Below are 21,212 nucleotides of genomic sequence, written 5' to 3'. Positions count from 1 at the left end.
TCACTACCAGGTCACTCGGTTCTCCTGTTTTTCCCTTAGTTGACACTTTACCATTACACAAGAGGGCAGTTTTGCTTTTTGAACAGGGGTGTTTGGGAAGTCGGAACATCTGACTCAGACTCGAAAACTGCGTCTTTACTGGGCTACTACCCTAGGGAAAGTGCCTGCGCACTAATGCGGGCGCTGAGACTGGGCCCCCCCCTCCCTGGGGGCAGACACTTTGAGAAATCATGTGGCAGAACTTGAAGAATTCCCGAGGACTCCTGTTCCTTAGGGTCCAGCGGCGGGGCCGTGTAAGCGAATGACCGGATAGTCAAAAACGCTTGTAGTAGTGGTGGAAGGGCGGACCCCTCTCGCCAGTATTCGCCTGTCCAGTGGCTGAGCCGCCACCCCTCCATCCAATGGGGAGATCGGGCCCGCCTCCTGCTTCCAAATCCCCGCCCCAGTGCCTGAGACTGGAAAAAAGGGTGGAAAATAGGAACAAAGAAACCATCGAGATGAAGTGACCTCCTCGCATCCTAGAGGGTGGGGGGCTCGTTCTCAGCACCGGAAGACTCCAGGAGACGTATTTATTTCCAGATCCGCCATTGTTCTCTTAAGCGACACGATTTTGCCCTTCGAAGGGGCGCCGAGCCTTCCCGACAGCGGCCGCCCCAGGACCCCTTCCCATATTCTGTCCCGGTAAGTGGCGGGAATTGGGGGGAGCTGAGAGGGCCGGACGTGAGACATGGCCGGGGGGCGGGAATTTCCACTGAGGCTCGGAACGGTGCTCCGGTCCCCTATGCCTAGGAAAGCCCCCGGCTTCTGGGCAGACGCGCCCGCCCCGCCCCGCTAGCTGCAGCCGTCCCCTCCAGGCCGCACGCAGTGAAGGGCATTGGTTGAAGCCCGAGAAGTTGAGGAGTTGGGAGGAGTTAGAAGACGTAAAACCCGCCTTAGTCTTACCTAGCTGCGGCCTCTCCCACCCCACCCGCACCCCCTTTCCCCTCCCCGGCTTGGGCGCTTCACTTCTCCTACTGCGCGGGACGAGAGGGCTACGGGGCCTTGGGCTCAGTCCCTCAGCGCTGCTTCTGCCTCCAGGCCCCGAGCCACCCCCCCAGACTATCCCCTGAGGGGAGCAAGCGTGCCCTGGGTGCATCCTGCTGTGGAGCACTCTGGGACCAAACGCTAGGCTGACGTCTTAAACAGCGGTGCTGTGAAGGCCATAGACTCCTTCCCACATTTCTGAGATTCGAGAAAAGTATTAGAGAGGGGTTTCCGGGATTCCTCTTTACACAAAGACGTGCATCTTTGGAGGGAATCCCAGATTCTCTTTGGCATTTGTAGATACTTGTGGCCGGATCTGCTGCGTGGGCAGAAAGAGGTAGGCGGGAGGAGTGAGCGACGTTCATCGGGCGCCACTGAGTCAGGGTTTGCCTAACGAGATAGTGAGGGAGAGGGGGGAGGCTGCTTACCATCACTTGTCAATTTCCATCCGTCTAGAATCGTTTGTCCTAGATTCTGGAGGAGGACCAATGACGTCTGAGGGGTGATGTTTTGACTTGCAAATGGATTTGGATTTTAATGAGGTCAAGGTATTGCAAAGTCATCTGCCTCTCCTCTAGTATTTGCCATTTTAAAATTCCACCTTGTTTTAGTGATTAACTTAAAAATTATATTTACAATTTAGAAAATAACAAATTTCTTACAAATTGGTTGGTGTTTTTCCTTTGGTAATTTTGTGTAAAGGCAGCTTAGCCTGGAAGACTGGGGAAAGAATTGATAAGTGGGTGCTGATCCACATTAAGTGTTTGCTCAAAAAGAGTTTAAACCAAATTTAAAAACCCAATTAAAAATTATTACATGTAATTTTTTATATGCCTACATTTTTTTTATTCAAAGAATTGTAATTTTACATTGTTAACACTATTTGGTCAAGCAGCATTTTAACTTTTGTCCCATTTAACATCCTCTGTTCACTTCAATACTTCTATTGTTGGGGATGTGCAGGCTTTTGATGAGATAAGGCGCTGGTGAAGTAAAAGAATTTACTAAATTATAAGTAAAAATAGAAGTAAAAGTTTATTATAAATCATCAAGAGATCTTAGTGGAGCAGAACTCTTGGATGGAATTAGAATTCTGTCCTTTCTGCCCATTCTTCCCACCCTCATATACAGGATTTGAGACAATACAGAGCTTTTGGGTTTGAATAGGCTTCAGTAAGGCTATAGAAAGTTTGATTAGTGATAGTTCAAATTATATAGAGCTTAAGTGGAGGTACTTAACATTAATTCAGTTCTATTGAAAGTTAAGTGGGGGTACTTAGCTTTAGTTCAGCTCTATAGAAAACTTGGGTAGTGTCAGCTGAACTCTATGGAAAGGTAAATTAGTGGTACTTAACGGAGGTGGGGTTGGGCTGACTTCTAGGTCAGGATAACTCGGAAAGTGACTCTTTTTAGGGTCTTCAGCCTCAGTTTCCCTCAGCACTATCTCTCTGAAGAATCTCTTCCTTTGTGCTTTGGAATCCATTGCTTTTTATGTAATAATGGCTGTTTTTAACTATTCTTTTACTAGGTAATTTTGTCTCTTCCTTTTTGCCTCAATCCTCTGATTCCTTAAGCAAAGTCACAGACATAGGTACGTGGATATTTTCCTTCTACTTAATTGCAGTTTGTGCGTGAGTTATCCAAGTCTTTTGAGATAGACTACTTGCTTATGTCTTTAAACCTAAATCTCTCTAGCTCTCACTGTAATTATTCCCAGCCCAAAACCTCTATATTTCTTCCAGTTTTGATTGCAATTGACTGTTCTTTCCAGAAATCCTGATGGCCTCCCAGGTTGATTCTTTTTGTGATTTAGGACAATCTTTTGCCTCCTTTTTTACCTTTAATACTGAATGGATTGGGGGGGAGGGGCAGCTAGGTGGCTCAATTCAGGAGGACCCGAGTTCAAATCTGGTCTCAGACACTTAACACTAGCTGTGTGACCCTGGGCAAGTCACTTAACCCCAGCCTCAGGGGAAAAAAAAATACTGATTGGATCTTATCTGAGACAGACTTGAGACCTGGGAAAGACTTCATTTTAAAAGGCCAAGGATGACATCAGGAGGGCCATCCCAGCTTTCCTGACTTCCTGGATCCCAATATCTCAGGAGTGAATTAGGCCCATGACTTTGCACTGACTTGCCTCACTCAAATCCAAATTGAATTGCAAGTCAAGATATCACTCACTTCCTGTCATTGTTCTTCTTCAGGAACGTTGCCATGGATATTCTCTCTCTGTCTCCGTGTGTGTGTGTGTGTGTGTGTGTGTGTGTGTGTGTGTGTGTGTGTGTGTGTGAGAGAGAGGGAGAGAGAGAGAGAAGAGAGAAGAGAGAAGAGAGAAACAAAGAAATTTGGGTGAACAGGATGGATGGGCCCAAGGATGTAATTTATGTCATTCCTTGCTTTCTTTCCTTTTTCAGCTCCTGAGGTTCTTGCCCCTACAAAATAGGGGAGCACAGAAGTCATGGCATCTGTGCTCCTGACAACCAAGCCCCAGGTGAGCTGTGATTCATTCTGCTCTTTCCTAGCCAACTGAGATGGGGATAAGCTAATGCAGAAGCCAGGGGACAAATCTATTGAATCCTGTACCTGAAACCGGAGGTGCCCAGTGACTACGCTTGCATCTACCAGCAGTATTATCATTAGGGACTCTAAGCTTAAATTAGAATTAGTAGAATTAGTAGAATTCGATCCAAAGAAGAAGTGGGTATAGACCCAACCAGAGGGTTGAATGGTACCACTGCTTTGCTCCTCTGTCATATCAGTGCTAGAAGCATAAATGGCACAATTACTAAATTTATAGCTGATCTAGGTGTAGTTAATAATGTGGGTCAAGATTTACAAAATCCTGATAAGTGAGAAAGAATGTTGGTTTTAGAGTCAGAGGATCTGGTTTCAAATCATGGTTCTTCTATTTACTAATTACAGCATAGGGCCAGTTTGGGCCCCTCTCTGGCCTTTAGTTTCCTCTTTATGGGGGATATAATTGGATCCAATGAGCTCTGATTTTTCTTCTAGTTATAAATCTTAATAACAATGGCCAGAAGCAGAAAACTGAAATATAGTAGGGATAAATGTCAAGTTCTGCATTTAAGTTATGTTTTTTTAATCAAGTGTATAAATATATTATGAGAGACATAATTGGCAACTGTAGATTTAAAAAAAAAAAACAACAACAACAACCTGGAAGATTATGCTTTAACAAAACCTAGAGTCAACTCTGTATTGCAGCTTTCTCCCTACCTATATCCTGTGTTTTTTTCAATCTAATGCAATTTAAAACCTCAATAATAGAATTAAAACACCTGAGGTCATAGGAGGTAGGTTTATCTGTATTCTGCCTTGCACAAACTGCATTCTTGAATGTTATGTTTGTCAATATTCTAAGTAGGACATTGTCAGGCTCCCCAAAGAAAAAACTAAAAACTAGCAAATTGTTGCCTTTTGAAGTTGATTTGACTTTTACAAAGTGGGGAGCAGTCAAACACACAATTTTTGGAAACTTAGAATGTTAAACATGAAAGAGTCTACAGAGACTATTTAATCCCACTCTGTTATTTAACAATGATGTTGATGATAAAAGGGAAAGATTTACCCAATATCATCCAACTGTTTAATAAAGCCAGGCCCCATGACTGCCAGACCAGCATGCTTGCCCCTATATCAAACAACTTGGTTCTTAGAACAAAGCCTAGTTGATAAGATGTATGATCAAGCTGGGTGATTCTGTTTTTTTGGTTGGTTTTTCTTGTGTGTATGTTTATGTTTAAATAAATAAATAAAATGTGTCTATGAAGTGATGACTGGTTTTCTTAAATGGCTTCCTGATTGGCTAATAGTATCATAAAGAGTTTGACCAGTGATAACATCTTTAGGATAACTGTAGAATTCTCAGGCAGCTGTCTTGAAAAGTATGGATTTCATTTATATAAAAAAATGTTGCTATCTTTTAAGAGAGAAATCTTGATCTTTTAAATTTATTTATGCCCACGAATAGTGTCTGCTGGTCATGCTACCAACATCACTGAAAGTGGAGCCCTCAAGCCTGGGGTTGATTCCCAGCTTTGCCATGTCCTAGGGGTGACCTTGAATACATTCCATAACCTCTCAGAACTTCAGTTTCCTTACCCATAAGGATAACAAAACTTTATGTCCAACCCTTCAGGGTTCTTACTCGTAAACTGTTAGGTGCTGAATAAATGTGAGTTATGACTGTTACTACTATTGCTTGGCATCAGCCTCAGTGTTCTAATGTGAATTAAAGAAATTTTTGTCAAATGAATACATGAATGAACTGGCTACAAAGAAATCCTGATACGGATTATAGAAACTTTCTTTTGACAGATTATTTTTCTGTCAGATCTACAATTCACACTATATTATTTTAGAAGAGTAGTGGCTTTGTAGTCAGGATGTGAGTTTAAATCCCTACTCAGCCCCTTACCTGCTTGTGAGATCCTGGAGAGGTCGCAACTTCTCTGAACTTTTTTTGTTGAAATAGAGCAATGTTTTACATACTGAGTTTGTTTATGTAGGGGTACAAACTGCCAGTGTAGGTCATGCATAGTTAGAAGAGAAAGAAAAATGAAAACTGTTTCTCCTAATGAAATACAACATGGTGAATATTGGTGTTTATGAAGTAAACTCCCACTAAGTAGCTTCAATTTTTCCCATATAGATTAAGACCAGGTCATATCTTAAGGGTGAAAGAAAAAGAAAGCTGTTTTCAATCACTCATTCAACAAGCCCTTACTGGTATTAACACAAAGGATGCTTTATATAAGCACTAGGCTGAGTGCTGGAAATAAAACATTTGTGAGCTAATTGTATGAGACTTTTTTTGTGTGCTTTAAGGTTTACAAAGTGCTTTTCTTAACAATGATTTATTTAGGTATAAATCACTTCTCTGTTTCATAGTTAAGGAAACTGGAAAGCAACAAGGAAAGAAAAAATTTTCAGTTTCCATTAGTTAAGCAAAGGTTGAGACTTTGCCCATGTGCTAACAACTGCTGGAGTCAGAATTCAAAACTAGGTCTCTTAATTAAAGTCCAAGGCCTTTTCTGTAATACTTTTATTTTTCATCATTGTCAGAATTACAGTTCAATTGATAAGAAAACAGGCCCAATTAGGTATTAGCATTGGCTTCAATCCACTGAAGAAATGCCAGATTAGACTGTGTCTCAGTAGCAAGCATTATAAGCATGCTTTTATTATTGGTGATAGATGAAAGTTGCTGTGGGCTGAACTTCACTTGAGCTAGTCCCCTGGTAGTTTATGTCCAATATTAGAATGAAATGAGACTCTTGTAGATCATTCAGTAGTTTATAAGGAGACACAGCAAATATATTAAGAATTGGCTATATACTGACCTCTTTTATCCTTCCTCTAAATTGCCCATGGTAAGGAACACCCATGTGGTTCAGCGGATAGCTGAAGTCAGGAGGACCTGAGTTCAAATGTGAAACATTTAATCCTTCCTAGCTGTGTGACCTTGGACAAGTCACTTTGCTCCAATTGCTTCAGCAAATAAGTAAACTGAGCTTCCATTTGGAAGGTTAGTGACCCTTGCAGAATTGAGGGCTTAGAGTTAGCTAGAACTTTAAGGAAGGAAACATGCAATATAGTAGAAAAGGAAGGAAGTAGATAATAAACTCATGGTTAAGAGAGCTCCTTTGAAATAGAAATACATGAATTTATATCTAGTAGCCATATACATTCTTCTAGGAGTTCAGCCATCAAGAAAAAAAGATGGAGAAAAAAATGATTTTTGATTTTGTTTTAATTCTAACTGGTATTTCTAGGCTTGTAGTGAGGCAGCCCTTTAGTAACAGTAATTGATCCTGAAATCCTGGAATAAATTCAATGAAATTAATATTCTGAGCAAAAAAGAGGAATAAATGTTACATCCATTATAGAAAGAAATTTGGAATTAAGCTAAGAACATTACTGAAAACATCTAAACTTTTCAGAAATTCTACTGCTAGCCATAGCCAACCCAAGGAGATTGAGAAAAAAATGGTGGTCTCATATGCACCAAAATATTTATGGCAGTACTTTCTGTGGTAGCAAAGAACTAGAAACAAAGCACATGTCCATCAATTGGAATAATGGAATATTATTTTGCTATAAAGATGCAATGGATATAATGAATACTGAGCAGGATGAGAAGACTTAAATGAACTGATGCAAAATAAAGTAAGTAGATGAAGGAAAACAAAGTTTTTTTGTTTTGTTTTTGCCTTTTAGCACTGTACAACTATAAATCAATATATACAATGATTATCACAAATGAAAATGGACAAAACAACAAAATAATCAAAACTGAAAGATTTAAAAATAAAATGACAAACCTGAATCTAAAGAATATATGTGTGTATATATATTTCATATATATATATGAAAACATCTCCCTCTATTCTTTTGCAGAGGTGGGGGACTTTGAATGTGAACATTGCATATAATTTCAGACTCTTTGGATAATTTGGCTAATATTTTTTAAAATATTCTTCCTTTCATCCCTCTCCCACATTCTTTTTTTATTCTTTGTAATAAAGGATGGCTATCTGGGAGGGATATATTGAGAAACAGAGTGATGTACAAACAAAAGAGAACAATAAAAACAATTTTTAAAAAAGGACTGATATTCAGATAAAGGAACCAGAGTACCTACCATATTCTCCTATCTCAGTAGTTTTACTTTATATTGCTTCCCTATATGATACTTTCACATCTGGTTAGAGTGGTATATATTCCAATAGGTCCCATTTTCTGGTCCTTCATGCTACAAATTTTGCACCTCACAGAAACTGGGATTGTCCCTGGGGCAGCAGGAATCTGTTGTTTCAGGAGTCGGTGATGTTTGAGGATGTAGCTGTGTACTTCACTCAGAAGGAATGGGAAGATCTGGCCCCTGCTCAAAGGGCCCTGTACAAGGATGTGATGCTGGAGAATTATGAAAACATAGTGTCCTTGGGTAAGACTTTTGACCAATTTTGACTTAGAATCCTCCTTTTGTAGTTTTCTGATTTCCTTCTTAGATCCTAGGAATCTTGGTGACCTAAGGCTTCCGATTATCAGACCCTCATCTCAGGGATTCTGTTGGCCCCAAAGCAAAACTGTTTCTAATTTCTTGGGGGGCTTTGTTCTCTTTGCAGTGGGAAATAGATGACACTCCACACTGAATCCTCAGTGCACTACTCTAGTTCTCTAAAGGAGAACTCTCTTTTATAATATGGAAGTCTTAAGTTCTTGTTCTTATTGTCCCTGTTGGATTTTCCCATCTAGAATTGTTTTTTCCTTATTGTTGAAATCTAGAACTCTTTCCTGCTCAGTCTTCCTGGGACTAAGAGCCAGACAGACCTAGTTTCCTAAGGTTGCCTTACTTTATGTCTCCTTCACAATTTTCATGGACAATTCCCTTCATATGCATAGACTAAGACAAAATTCAGGGACAATTCTGTGTAACTCCATTCACCATTCTGACACATTCTATTCCCTTGAGCAGCATTTCCATTTCCCAAACCTTCGGTGATATCTAAGCTGGAGCAAGGGGAAGAACCATGGAGCCTGGATCCACAAGTTGCACCAAATGGAGAGGGTCTTAAAGGTGTGTGTTTGAGTGTGGGTATATATATACATATATATATATATATATATATATATATATATATATATATATATATATATATATATATATATATATATGTCAGTGAGTATGAACAGATCAGTTTCTTTAACTTCTAACTTTTCAAAATATATATATATTTATATAGTCTTATCCTACTTTTAACATCCTTAGTCTCCCTGTTTCTCATTGCTTCAGTATTCAGTGTTTCCCTTCTCCTTCAGTCTATGTTCCATTCATTTAGTTCAGGGATTCTTAAAATCTGGGATCCATGAACTGATTTTTTATAAAATATTTTGATAGTTGTATTTCCATGTGATTGGTTTCTTTTGTTATCAGATATATTTTACATGTTTAAGAACGTTATGCTGAGAAAAGATCTGTGGTCTTTGCCAAACTTTCACAGGAATCCATGACACAGAAAAAGTTAGGTACTTTTGATCTAATATATGATTATTACTGCCAAAATTTTCTTTTATTTCATTGAGCTGGTGAGGGTAGGAGTACTGAAGGGATCCCAGCATCATGCTTTACATGTACAGTGCCTCTGTTCCCAATATGCAAATATCTCTTCATACCTAGGATATGAGCAGAGGTAACAAATTTGGTTCTCAGACATAGTAACAGATAGCAAGCCTCTTTTATGTTTCCACTTATTAGCTCAAGCATGCATGAGTGACCAAAGATCAAAAACTTAACATCATTGCTTACATAACCTTTTTAAAATCATAAAACATAGCTCTTCAAACATTAACTGTCCTATTTTTATGTGGCAGGGATTTGGAGATTATTTTTTGTCCTTGTTTTTGCTCATATTTCTATGAAATCTTTAGTCACAATTTTCTTGACTATTCATTTATGACATGTCATATTCCAAGCTCTTTGATTTGTTACTTTTCTATATAATCAGATTAGCTTTTTTGAAAAAATAATCATTTTAGAAGACATTCAAAAACTAGATTTATGGAAAAGGATGCTAGGATCTTATGAGAATTACTTTCTTCTAGATTTTATAAACAAACCAAGTTTACATATCATATTATGACCTCTCTTAGATTTTTTGAAGTCCTGGGTAGAGTTCTATCTCAGTATTCCTAGCTTATATAGGATGCCTTTAAGTTCATGAATATTTTCTACCATTTCCCCACTTATCTATGTCTCAGCCCCTGCTTCCATTCCTTAATGGGCCCAGTTCTTAACATTTTAATTGTTTTTGTCTTTGCCTCAAACAGGAATTTCATTTTCCAAAACAGCTGTGATCTCTCATCTGGACCGAAGGGAAGAGCTATGGATTTTGGATGTGCAGAGCAGTCTGAATGAAGAAGACCTAAAAGGGATATGCTCTGGTGAGTACAAAAGGACATGTCAGTTTCTTACACATATTCTATTACATATACATTATTACACATAGTCCATATTATTTATAAAATGCTGAAAATTCACATGTACTTAAAATATTTCACTGTTATATGTCCTGTTCTTTGAGTTATCAGGTGGAAAGAACCGCTAAAAATTCTTAAACTCACAATCAGTTACTGGTTGGTTGAATGAAGTCCATCTGTGACATTAAATCTCTATCTTTGTCAGGATTAAGCATTTTTATCTGACTGAACACATTACCACTGTAAAAGTCAAAGCAATAAATTCAGTTTCCTTCCCATCTTTTTCCTTTCTCCTCAAATAGTTATATTTTAATTCGCTCATTAAACTTTGCTCACTATGTGCAGGTTATTGTGTAGAATAGAGAGATGCAAATTTAAGTAAAACATGTTCCTTCCCTCACTAAATTTATATTCTAGTAGGCAAAAATATAGATAATGGTATACAGCAGGGACTCTTAACTTTTTTGTGTCCTAGACCCCTTTGACAGTCTGGAAAAACCTCCAGATCCTTTAATAGAAAAATAGTCATAAATGCCTCAAATAAAATACACAGGATTACAAAGGAAACTATATTAAAATATAATTATCAAAGCATTAAAAAAAGTAAGTCTATTAGAGAGGTATAGGTGGCATTTGAATAGACCTTTAAAAGATAGATTGAGATTCAGCAGGCAAAAGCAAGAGGGAAAACATTACAGACAGAATATCAGGAGCAAAGAAAGTAGCAGTGGTTCAAATTTGCTGATTGCACATAAAGGAAGGCAGTAACAGGAATAAGGTGGTGCCAGCTTGTGCAGGACTTTGAACTGGCAGACTCAGGGACCGAAACATTTTTCAGGAGGCATTAGGGAGCCACTGAAGATTTTTTTTTTTTTTTTTTTTAAGCAAAGTGATGAAATGATCCAACAATTTCTCTCTACATGTACAGTGCCTCTGTTCCCAATATGCAAATATCTCTTCATCCCTAGGATATGAGCAGAAGTAACAGATTTGGTTCTCAGACACAGTAACAGATAGCAAGCCTCTTTTATGTTTCCACTTATTAGCTCAAGCATGCATGAGTGACCAAAGATCTTGTGGATACAAGAAAAATCTTGTACTCTAACTTCTTCAGGAGCTTACCATCTTTAGCCTCAGGAATGATGGAGTAGAGGTGATGACTTATAAATACTGTGTTGCCAATGTATTGATCTGTTTTTCTCGACTACTACTTTGTTACAAAGGAGTGTTGTTTTTGTTTTTGTTTCCTGCAGCTTCAGAGAAAACTTGAAACAGTCTTCAAACTAATGAAATGCCAAATTATGATTAATTGACTAAAAGGGCAATGAAATTCAGAGATGGGAATGGTTAATGTGGATAAGAAGGGAACAGTTATGATTTGAGCTGGCCTTTAATGTATCTTTTAGAGACATGGAGAGGGAAACTCTAGTTAGAGGGATAAGCTCCAGAAAAGCAATAGAAGTGAGTTCCAAACATGAAGTTCCTTCATGTCCCTGCAAGTGATTAATTTTGTACCTTCTCATCATTGCTAATCTCATGAGTGTGAAGTAGAGTCACAGGCTGGTTTTAACTTTACTGTTTTTCAATTATTAATGATTTCGAATTTTTTTCCATGTATATTCTAAACCTACCTCTAAAAGTCAATTTTGGAGAAACCCTATCTAACTGTCATCAAGCACATGGAAAAAAATAATCAAATTGGAAGGATTTGGACAAAAATTGCTAAGAGATTTGAAACCCAAGTTGAAAGAAAAGATAAAAGAGCAGTTTTATGTTTAAAAAAACAAAACAAAAAACTCCACAAGTTTTATTGACTTACAAGTACCAGACTAGCAAATTAACCACAATAGCTATTAGGAAGGATAACAAGATTGAGTAAAGATCTCACTCTGAGCAAGTATGAAGAATTTTGCAGTGACTTTCCTGAGAGAGGAACAAGTCAGTTTGATATACTGTTGTTGTCATAAATAGGACAGGAACAATGAGAATCAAAAAACTTTTAATGAGTGACTTTAATTGGAACATCACACAAGAAATACTGTATATATAATAACTTTTCTAATATGGAAAATTAGTAGATTATGTTACCATAACTATGTGGGTAACAGAAGTTCAGTAGCTGACCACATAAATTAGATGCCCAGAAGATTGACCCCAAACCTTGAACACTTTGAGAAATTCAGGCAGAAGAAATATGGCCAAAGGAAGGATGGAAAAGTCCTAGTTGAAAAAAATTTTGTTGTTGCAAACACCTTACAATTTCTGTGAAACAGACCTCATTCATAAAGTTATCATGCTCTATGATCCAGGTTGGACTAATTGCTCAACCAAATGCACTTAAATCACTTTGCTTCTCACATGCCACTTGTGGGGCATAATGCTAGTTTTCTCACTACTACCATTTCTGGCCATTCAAGATGTGAACAAGTCCTTGTAGTCCAGCCTGATTTCCTTCATAGTTAGCATGTAGGTTACAAACAGCACTTGAAAAACTTGTCTGGGTTTCTCAGAACTCAGCCAGCAAGCTACATTCTCTCCTATAAAGAACCCTGGGTGCTCAGATCAGACAGCGTGGCTTCCTACAAGAGGAAGTACTTTAAGATGAGGGAAGAATACTACTATTAGTAATAGCTGATATTTACATAGCACTTTGAAGTTTGCAAAATGTTTTATATATGTTACATATGAACTGTGATTCTGCCTTCATGAAATTCTATGCCCAAAGTTCTCCTTTACTAATACATAGCTTTTTCATGCTGTTTAATAAATTTTGAAGAAGGGGTATCTGTTGGGTATAGAGTAGCAGAATTTTTACTTGTTTTGTGCCTCTCTTTTTAAAAATATTTGTAAAGATTTTACTGATAAAATTTTTTTGGTATAAAACCTCCTTTCATAGTATAGCTTTCCCCTTTGTCATCCCAGAGAGACATCCCTTATAATAATAAGAGTTGAGCAGAACTAACTATACTTAACCAGTCCAACATAAGCAGTGTTCCTTATCTTTAGAAGCCAACCTCTCCCTTCTCATAACTATTCTTTTTGGCCAAAATTAGCCAAATGAAAGGATTAGTAATCATCTTGCACTGCTTCATTAAGAAAAGGTAATGTCCTACTAATCTTATTTCCTTTTGTGACAATGTTACTAAACTTATAGATAAGGAGAATGCTATATTTTACCTAGGTTTAGGCAGAGAAGTTGATATCTTTTACCATATCATTACAGACTAGTTATAGGCAATATGAGCTAAACAGTTAAGTAGATTCAGAGCCAGATAAGTAGTCTAACCTAAAGTAGTCCTTAACAGGTCAGTCTTAGTTTAGAAGTCATCTCTAACATAGTAGACCAAAAATTTGTATTTGATTATTCTATTTAGTATTTCCATCAGTGACTTTTTAAAAGAAAAATAGCATGCTTATTAAATTTTCTTTGGTAAAAGCCTGGAAGATATAGCTAACATTGGATGAGATAGGTAGGCTCCCCTCCCAAAAAAAGTCAGTAAGCTAGAACATTTAGCAAAATCTAGCATGGCATACTTTATTAGGAATAAAGCAAGATGAATAGAAATAGCCATTATTAAGAGATGGAATGTTTTATTTGAATAATAGTAAGGAGGCAAATATTACTGGATTTCAGTAGTTGTGATGTATTGTAAGGTCTAAGACAGACAGGAAAGAGCTCAGTTGTAGAGGTCTTTGAACACCAAATATAGCATTTCACATTTTTAAATGTCTGGAGAAGATAGGGAGCTACTGAAGTTGACTGAGTAGGGGTATGACATGGTTATACAGGTCATTTTGACAGCTGAGTGATTTGAGTGAGAAGAGACTTGAGGCAGGAGGATTGTCCAGAAGACTAGTCCAGTTATAAGATGATGAAGGCCTGTGTCTTGGTAGTGGCAATGTCAGGGGAAAGAAGGAGGCCTCTGCAAGAGATGTTACAAAGATAAACTCAATAGGCCTTGGCAATGGATTGGAAATGTAGGGTGAGAATGAGGAGTCAAGGATGATACTTAGGTTGTAAGAACAGGTGACTGGGGATAAGATGGTTCCCTGTAACACATAACTGGGGAATTAAGGAAAAGGAGGGGATTTGAGGGGGTGGGCAATGGGCAGGAAATAATGAGTTCAGCTTGTACATGTTAAATTTAGAATGTCTATGGGACATGCAGTTTAAAAGGTCCAAAAAGCAATTATAAATGCAAACCTGTAGGTCAGCAGATGGTAGGGCTGGATTAGTAACTTATCAGTGCTATTTAACTCTGATATCCAAAACTGAACACAGTTAAGGTCCCAAGAAAATGAAACATAAAGGAATTTTCAATTATTTCCCTATTCCTGGAAACTGTCCCTCTTAATATCACCCAAGATTACAGTAACTCTTTTGGGCTGCCATATCATTATGAGACTTATATTGAACTTGTGTACTAAAACCCCTAGATCTTTTTAAGAAATGCTGCATCACTGTCTCACTAATGGAATTTTTTTTTTTTTTTTTTTATCCAAGTATAAGACTTTATTCCTGCTGAATTTCATCTTAATAGATTCAGCCCCATCCTCTAACTTGTCAAGATCCATTTGTATCCTGTGATAAGATACAACAGGTAGAAGGTCATCTCAGTGGTCCAGTTGACAAAGCACTGGGTCTGGTATCAAAAAGAGTTGAGTTAGTGCCTTGCCACAAGCACTTCTTAGTTTGTTTGTTTGTTTGTTTGTTTGTTTTTAATTTTGGACAAGTCTTTGCCTCAGTTTCTTCAGTCACAAAATATGCATAATAGTAGTGCCTACCTCATAGAGTTGTTGTGAGAATCAAATGAGATAATATTTGTAAAGTACTTAGCAAAATGCCTGGCACACAGCTGGCATTTAATAAATACTTGTTCCTTTTTCCCACCAAGAGGGGAAAGTCCTAACATTAGAATTATCAAAAAGTAGATCATGCTAGAAGCAATGGGTTCTGGATTACATTAGGAGAGAGTTTATACTAGCTTTATTCACCAAATGCTTCTTAGAATTTCTGTCCTGTGATAGATGCTTGTGAATGTATCATTTCACATTTGAATTCTATAGCTACTCTTTGAGGAGGTTGACTCTCCAAGTGGAAATAAAGTTAGGGCAGAAAGAGAATTTTCCTATATCTGTTTCAGTCATAGGATACTTTTTTTCCCTGCAGAATAATTACAACAACAATAATAATGTTTGACATTTGTATTGTAAATTCTATTCAACAAGCATCTGTTTTCTATTTCTTGTGTCAGATGGTGAGACCAGGACAGAGTCTGAAGAGCCAAGTCCAAAGCTAGAAGTTTTCAAAAAAACAAACTCTCCCATAGTGATAACAGACAGATTTCAGAGGGACATTCTCCTGGATTCTACCTTTCAAGATGTTTGGAAATTAGAGAGGCAACAAGAAGGGACTCCAGAGGAGAGAATGAGGCAAGAGTTCCTGCAAAGGGTAGTGAAGAATGAGAGCACCCTCGCAGAGGAAAGAAGTAAGAAGCATAAAAAACCAGAGAAAGATATCAGTGTCAGTACATTCCCTAACATACAGAGGATTGCTGGAAGACACAGATCCTACCTATGTAAAGAATGTGATAAAATTTTTAATCGAAGTTCAGACTTTTTTCGACATCAGAGAATCCACACAGGGGAAAAGCCCTACAAATGTAATGAATGTGAAAAATCCTTCAGGTGGAGCACAAGCCTTATTCGGCATCAACGATTTCATGTCAGAGAAAAACAGTATAAATGCCAGGAGTGTGAAATCGTCTTCAGAAAGAATTCAGCTTTTATTCGACATCGGAGAATCCACACTGGTGAAAAACCCTATGAATGTCATGAGTGTGGGAAAGCCTTTAGTGAAAGTACAGGTTATACTATTCATCAGAGAATTCATACCAGAGAGAAACCATATGAATGCAGTGACTGTGGAAAAGCCTTCAGTTGTAATTCAAACCTTATTCACCATCAAAGAATCCACACTGGAGAGAAGCCCTATGAATGTAAGGATTGTGGGAGGGGCTTTAGCAATAGTTCAGACTTCATTCAACATCAGAGAATTCACACTGGAGAGAAACCTTATGAATGTAAGGAATGTGGGAAAGCCTTTAGCCGAAACTCAGGCTTTATTCAGCACTCGAAAATTCATAGTGGGGAAAAACCCTATGAATGTAAAGATTGTGGCAAAGCATTTAGTCAGAGCTCACATTTTATCCGACATCAGAGAATTCATACTGGAGAGAAACCTTATGAATGCAGTGAATGTGGGAAAGGATTTGGTCAGAACTCAAACCTTATTCGGCATCAAAGAATCCATGTTGCAGACAAGTCTTTGAATATAGTGACTGCAAAGAAAGCTTGATAAGATGTGCAATCAGTTAATAGCAAGCTGTAATTACTTCCAATAATGAGAACCTATTCTTATAGAAATACCTCATATAATGGAATTTAGCTCCTCAGCATCTTTAAAAGTTTGGCACACAGCTAAGGGACTAGCCAGACTCTCACAATTCATGCAACTTTACTCATTGGGGAGATTTACTTGGAATCTGTGTATTTATTTTACATACACTTCCAAGACACTTGGTTATTTGGCTTCTAAACCCATGTCAGTTTTGAAACAACAAATTAGAAGGGAAGTTAGAAAGAGGGGAAGGAATGCCTCAAGCAGCAGCCAGATGTGATAGCTGACAACAGGATGGCGCAAAAGTAAGAAACAGATATAAATTCAAAGGAGTCAGTCTCCCGCCATTTTAGCCCAGGGACAAATAACCTTCAGGCTTATGTACCTCAGTAGGGTTTAGACTTCATTCTAGCATAGCAGTAATACTTTGCATAACAATACTGAGTCATTTAGAAGAAGCTATGTGCTGTTTTATTAGAATTGTATCATGTTATCTTAAATTTCCATTAAAAGCATTTTAAAATTTTGGTACTCCACAGGATAAAACCTTAAGCTATTAAGAATGGCTCTTTGCCTAATGATTCCAGATAGCAAAAGCAGTATTTTCACTTGGGAAGTTGTCTTTTTGACAGGTTCAAAGACAGCAGGGGGGAAAAAAGTCATATGACTGAAATAGATATAGAAAAATTCTTCTTCAGCCCTAACTTCATTTCCACTTAAAGGGTCAGTTTCAGCTAAGCCAGCAAAGATGCATAAGAGTAGTCACTAGGAGCTAATGGAGATTTTGGAGATTGAATCTTCATTTAAAAATTTAAAAAGACTCCTCTTTTCTGCAAACTAAAAGCAATTCTAAGATCTCTCCTTGTTGTAATAAGTACCTCTGAAATGGGGAGTGGTATTTCACTGTACCTATAGTTGAAGATTCACCAACTGAAAAAAAGGAATATGGGAGACAAGAGAATTGAATTTTTGAATGATTTTCTGATATTTGGCCTTTGGATTACCAAAGATTTTGTTTATTCCTCAGAACATCCTGGGGGGTAGTATTATATAATAAATTGTTCTCATACTACAAAAAGGAAAACTCGGACTTTGACCAACATGAGAGAAGAATGTGTCCTACCATTGGGCAAAATAAGGAGCCCTAAAAATAATCTTTTCCTTCCCCTTTTGTCTCTTTTACCGAAGGGAAAGTATGAAATCTTGCTTCTGTAATTTGTGATTTTCCCATAGGAAATAAGCTCTCCTGACAGGAGAGTGAATTTCCTGACCTCTTCTTATTTCCCAGAAATAAAAGATTAGCCCTGATGAAATAATGTAAAGAAATATTTAATTTACATAGTTACCTCTTAAAGCTTGTCTCCTGCAATCTGCCTTTTGATTAATAGATTTGCTCATCATTAAATCAACATCCAGGAAATGATCCAAAGGGGGAAAGGCTTGTAGATATGAACAGGACTTAGGATGCGGTCACATCTACTAGAGAAGAACAAAACTTATCTGGAAAAACTATCATTTGGTTAAGGAATGAGTCTAGGTGGTTGACAAGCTCACTGTTTTATGAGTAAGTATTATGGACTATGCAAATGAATTCAAAAGGTTCTTTTGTAAAAAGATCATAAGGAAAGAGCTTCAGATTCTTACTAAGTTACATAGAAGATGATCAATAGATTACTCAGGAAGGAAGCAGAGCAAGGAGACTGAAAAATGTAAGCAAAAGTGTTAGTCATACAGAAACAGAAAGTTGTATGGCTCAACATCTAGAAATCTAGAAAGAAAGAGAAAATTAGAATTTGTCTCCAGTACTGATCAGGAAAGGGGATACAGTGTTCTGGTATACCAACAAGGCAAAACCTTATAGAGATAGTGGTGCCCTCACCTAGGATAATAGTCTGTTCCCTTATCATTCAGGACCAAAATTTTAAATTACCATTGTTTCCTTCCTTTACATCAGTGTCATATCAGAGTAGTTGTAGCTAATCCTTTCATATTGATACTGCTCTGGTCTAGATCTTAAAAATCCATATCTAAACGAATGCAATAGTTTCTCATTTTGGAGCTTTTAGTTTCTTTCCTGCTAACCAATACTCATTCCATTTAGCACCCTTTCAGTAAAAACACTGCTTTCATTAACCTCCTCACTAAAAAAGAAACAACTTTTTCATTGAGTCAGTGAAAGAGAAAGATTTTTCCTGCTGAAATGTTCAAGTCCTCTTTCTGACTTTAACAACTCCATAATCTGGCCCCCAACCTACCTATATAAACCTTCCTCACCCTAAAGTTCTTTTGTTTTTTCCAATCTCTGAAGTCCTAGAGCACATCTATACTATTCATTGTATTATTTAAATACTTAATGCCTTATTTCAAACAAGGTTTTTGAGTATTTGCCAACTGTAGGTTGATAAGTTATTTGAAATTACTGTCATATATTTTAGCTTTCTACAGCATCCAAAATGATTCTCAATTTGAATTAGCCATCAAATAAATATTTGAATTTGTTATAACTCCTTTATTTTGGTTATATATATATTATGGTAATTTCTTGGTAATGTAAATAGTAAAGTCTGTTAACTGCTGCAATTCTTTTTAGCTGATGGGTTGGTCTACTTTACAAAACTGTCTTTGAATTAGGTTGGTCTGAATTCATACAGATTTGAACCTGCTCAGGATGAAAACTACTAAAAACTGGCTCTAAATTGTATAAGAGGCAATGTGTAGTAGTGAATAGAAGATGGCTCAAATCAAAGATTTGAACCCCACATCCCACCTCTAAAACATATTGTCTGTGAAACCATGGGCAAGTCACTTAACTTGTCAAGTGCTCTAGGCAAACTTCCTAAGATGAAAATCATTGTCATTATTAAGACTAGAAGTTATAGGGTGCAAAACTGCATTAGTAGGTGAGTTCCTGCATCAGTGAAATCACAAAGGCTAATAGCTATCACTAGACTTTCGGGGCACATTAACACAGGTTAATTGACTTGACCTGCTAACCTGAGTGATCTTTTAGATAAAGGGAGACAAATGTTTTCTTGAGCCTTCTGTCTGGCTTGATTGCCATTGTTTTAAAGCAAAGCTTCTTTGTTCAAGTAACTGAATGTAGAGGATGTGAATGATAATTTATTATCAATACATGTTTATACATCTAAATAATTTTATAAGGCTATATACCCAAGTCCATGTAAAAAGTTTTCAGGTGAAAAGTTGTGAGTAGAAGTTTAAGTAGCCTTGTTAATAGTGATCAGCATTTCTCAATAAGTCGATGCCTAAATAAACTCCCTTCAACTGGGGAAAAAAGAGATGAATAAAGACTATATGTCTTGAGCTTTCTAACCATGAAATGTGGAGATGGGTAGAGTTAAGTGAAGTCATTTTTCAACCTTTTTGTGACTTTATTCTCTTCCTGCTAATATAGAAGGAGGTTAGATCAAAGAGAGGGAATAAGAAAAGAACCAAATTAACAAATCTTGCCCTTCACTCTATTTCTTAAAGTTTGTTCTACTTTTCCTATCTTCTAATTTTCCCCTCCTTGAATATATGGAAACATCAGTGTGGTTGGTGGAGAAGCTTTTTTCCCCAAATTTATCTAATATTCCAAAAAAGTTCATTCTAATTGTGACCACATTAGGTAATTCTATGGGTGATTTCCAAGTGGATATTTTGAAGTAAAAATCTTTAAAGAGACAGGAAATGTGTGTTATGCTGGAAAGAACACCAGTCCAAGCAAGCTAAGGACTTGTATTTTAGTTTTTCCTTTAACACTGACATATCTTGAGCAGGTCAATGGATATAGGTTGAACTTGTTTTCTCCTTTGTAAAATGGGAGGATTAGATATTCTATAAAGATCCTGTTGTGATGAGGCCTATTAGCCTCTTAAAGTGCCTTTGGATGTGGCTCAGAAGCAATCAGTAATCCAGTTTAGATACATATAGTAATACTTAAGCAGTTATGCCCTTTAAACCTCTTTTCAACCACTTTTTGCCTTTCATGCTATAGAAGAAAGCATGAGACTAGAAATCAATATATTTACAATCTAGTTAGCAATCTATCAAGTCTGTCAAGTGGCATTAATATCTATCCACCATTTCTCATGTAGAATACATTATTTTCACAACTTATGAAATTCACAATTGTCTTTTAAATTGTGAAAAAAAGTAAAAAGTTTTTAAACAAATAAAGTTCTGTGTTCATAAGTGGCTGGCATAATAATTATTGTACCCTTCCAATTTTTCTCCCACTCTCCACCCCTTTCTTTTCCCACTCTATTAATTTCTTTAGAAAGATATGTTGCATTGAAAAAAAAAAAAAAAAAAAAGACCAGGTGGGAATCAAGAAACCCAATTAGTGTTTAACCCTGGGCAAATCACAATCTGTGTGGATAAGATAATTAAAATTTAGGCACAATAGCAATAATATAAAAAAGATTAGTTATTGTGGTCACTAAACAAAGTTCATTTTGATGTTAATAAATATCATGTAAAAATTGAACTTTATAATTAATGTGAAACTGATTTATCCTACCAGAAAAGTTGTTGGAGGAAAATGGGGAAATATTTGTGAAAAAGGGAAATACACCTGAGTGGATAGGGAATTACTAAAGATGCCTAAAGAAGAGATCCATGCTTGTAGGATAAAGAGGATGTTTCCTTAAGACAAGGATTACATTTCTAGAATTTAGTGAAACAATGCAAATCATTTGGAGGGTACAGGGGAAGAAATGTCAGAAACAGCATGAAAGGGCAGAAATCCTTTAAATACAAATCATATTTAAAAGCTGTACTACTC

General features: G+C 37.1%; 1 protein-coding gene across 4 annotated transcripts; it reads left to right on the top strand.

Annotated features, from left to right (window-relative positions):
- The first annotated feature begins 286 nt into the window (after window positions 1-286).
- Window positions 287-17,734, top strand: ZNF662 (zinc finger protein 662). Of its 4 annotated transcripts, XM_074283160.1 has the most exons (8): window positions 287-681; window positions 1,480-1,571; window positions 2,552-2,614; window positions 3,441-3,517; window positions 7,867-7,993; window positions 8,525-8,626; window positions 9,877-9,990; window positions 15,282-17,734. In XM_074283160.1, exons 4-8 carry the CDS (start codon window positions 3,485-3,487, stop codon window positions 16,382-16,384), a joined length of 1,479 nt encoding a protein of 492 aa, XP_074139261.1. In that variant the 5' UTR covers window positions 287-681; window positions 1,480-1,571; window positions 2,552-2,614; window positions 3,441-3,484; the 3' UTR covers window positions 16,385-17,734. The 4 variants fall into 4 exon arrangements, with proteins under 4 accessions (XP_074139261.1, XP_074139262.1, XP_074139260.1 ...); XM_074283159.1 differs by lacking the exon at window positions 1,480-1,571 and having other exon boundaries at window positions 288-681; XM_074283162.1 differs by lacking the exon at window positions 1,480-1,571 and having other exon boundaries at window positions 291-681; window positions 7,824-7,993.
- Window positions 17,735-21,212: the final 3,478 nt, after the last annotated feature.

Source organism: Sminthopsis crassicaudata, chromosome 1, assembly GCF_048593235.1.
Source record: "Sminthopsis crassicaudata isolate SCR6 chromosome 1, ASM4859323v1, whole genome shotgun sequence".
NCBI lineage: Eukaryota > Metazoa > Chordata > Mammalia > Dasyuromorphia > Dasyuridae > Sminthopsis > Sminthopsis crassicaudata.
This window is presented reverse-complemented; position numbering and strand designations above follow the sequence as displayed.

Coding starts and splice junctions, on each gene's coding strand:
- ZNF662 (XM_074283161.1), top strand. CDS start 3,485: ATGGCATCTGTGCTCCTGACAACCAAGCCCCAG. Junction 7,994..8,524: donor TGAAAACATAGTGTCCTTGG/GTAAGACTTTTG, acceptor TCCCTTGAGCAG/CATTTCCATTTCCCAAACCT. Junction 8,627..9,876: donor AAATGGAGAGGGTCTTAAAG/GTGTGTGTTTGA, acceptor TGCCTCAAACAG/GAATTTCATTTTCCAAAACA.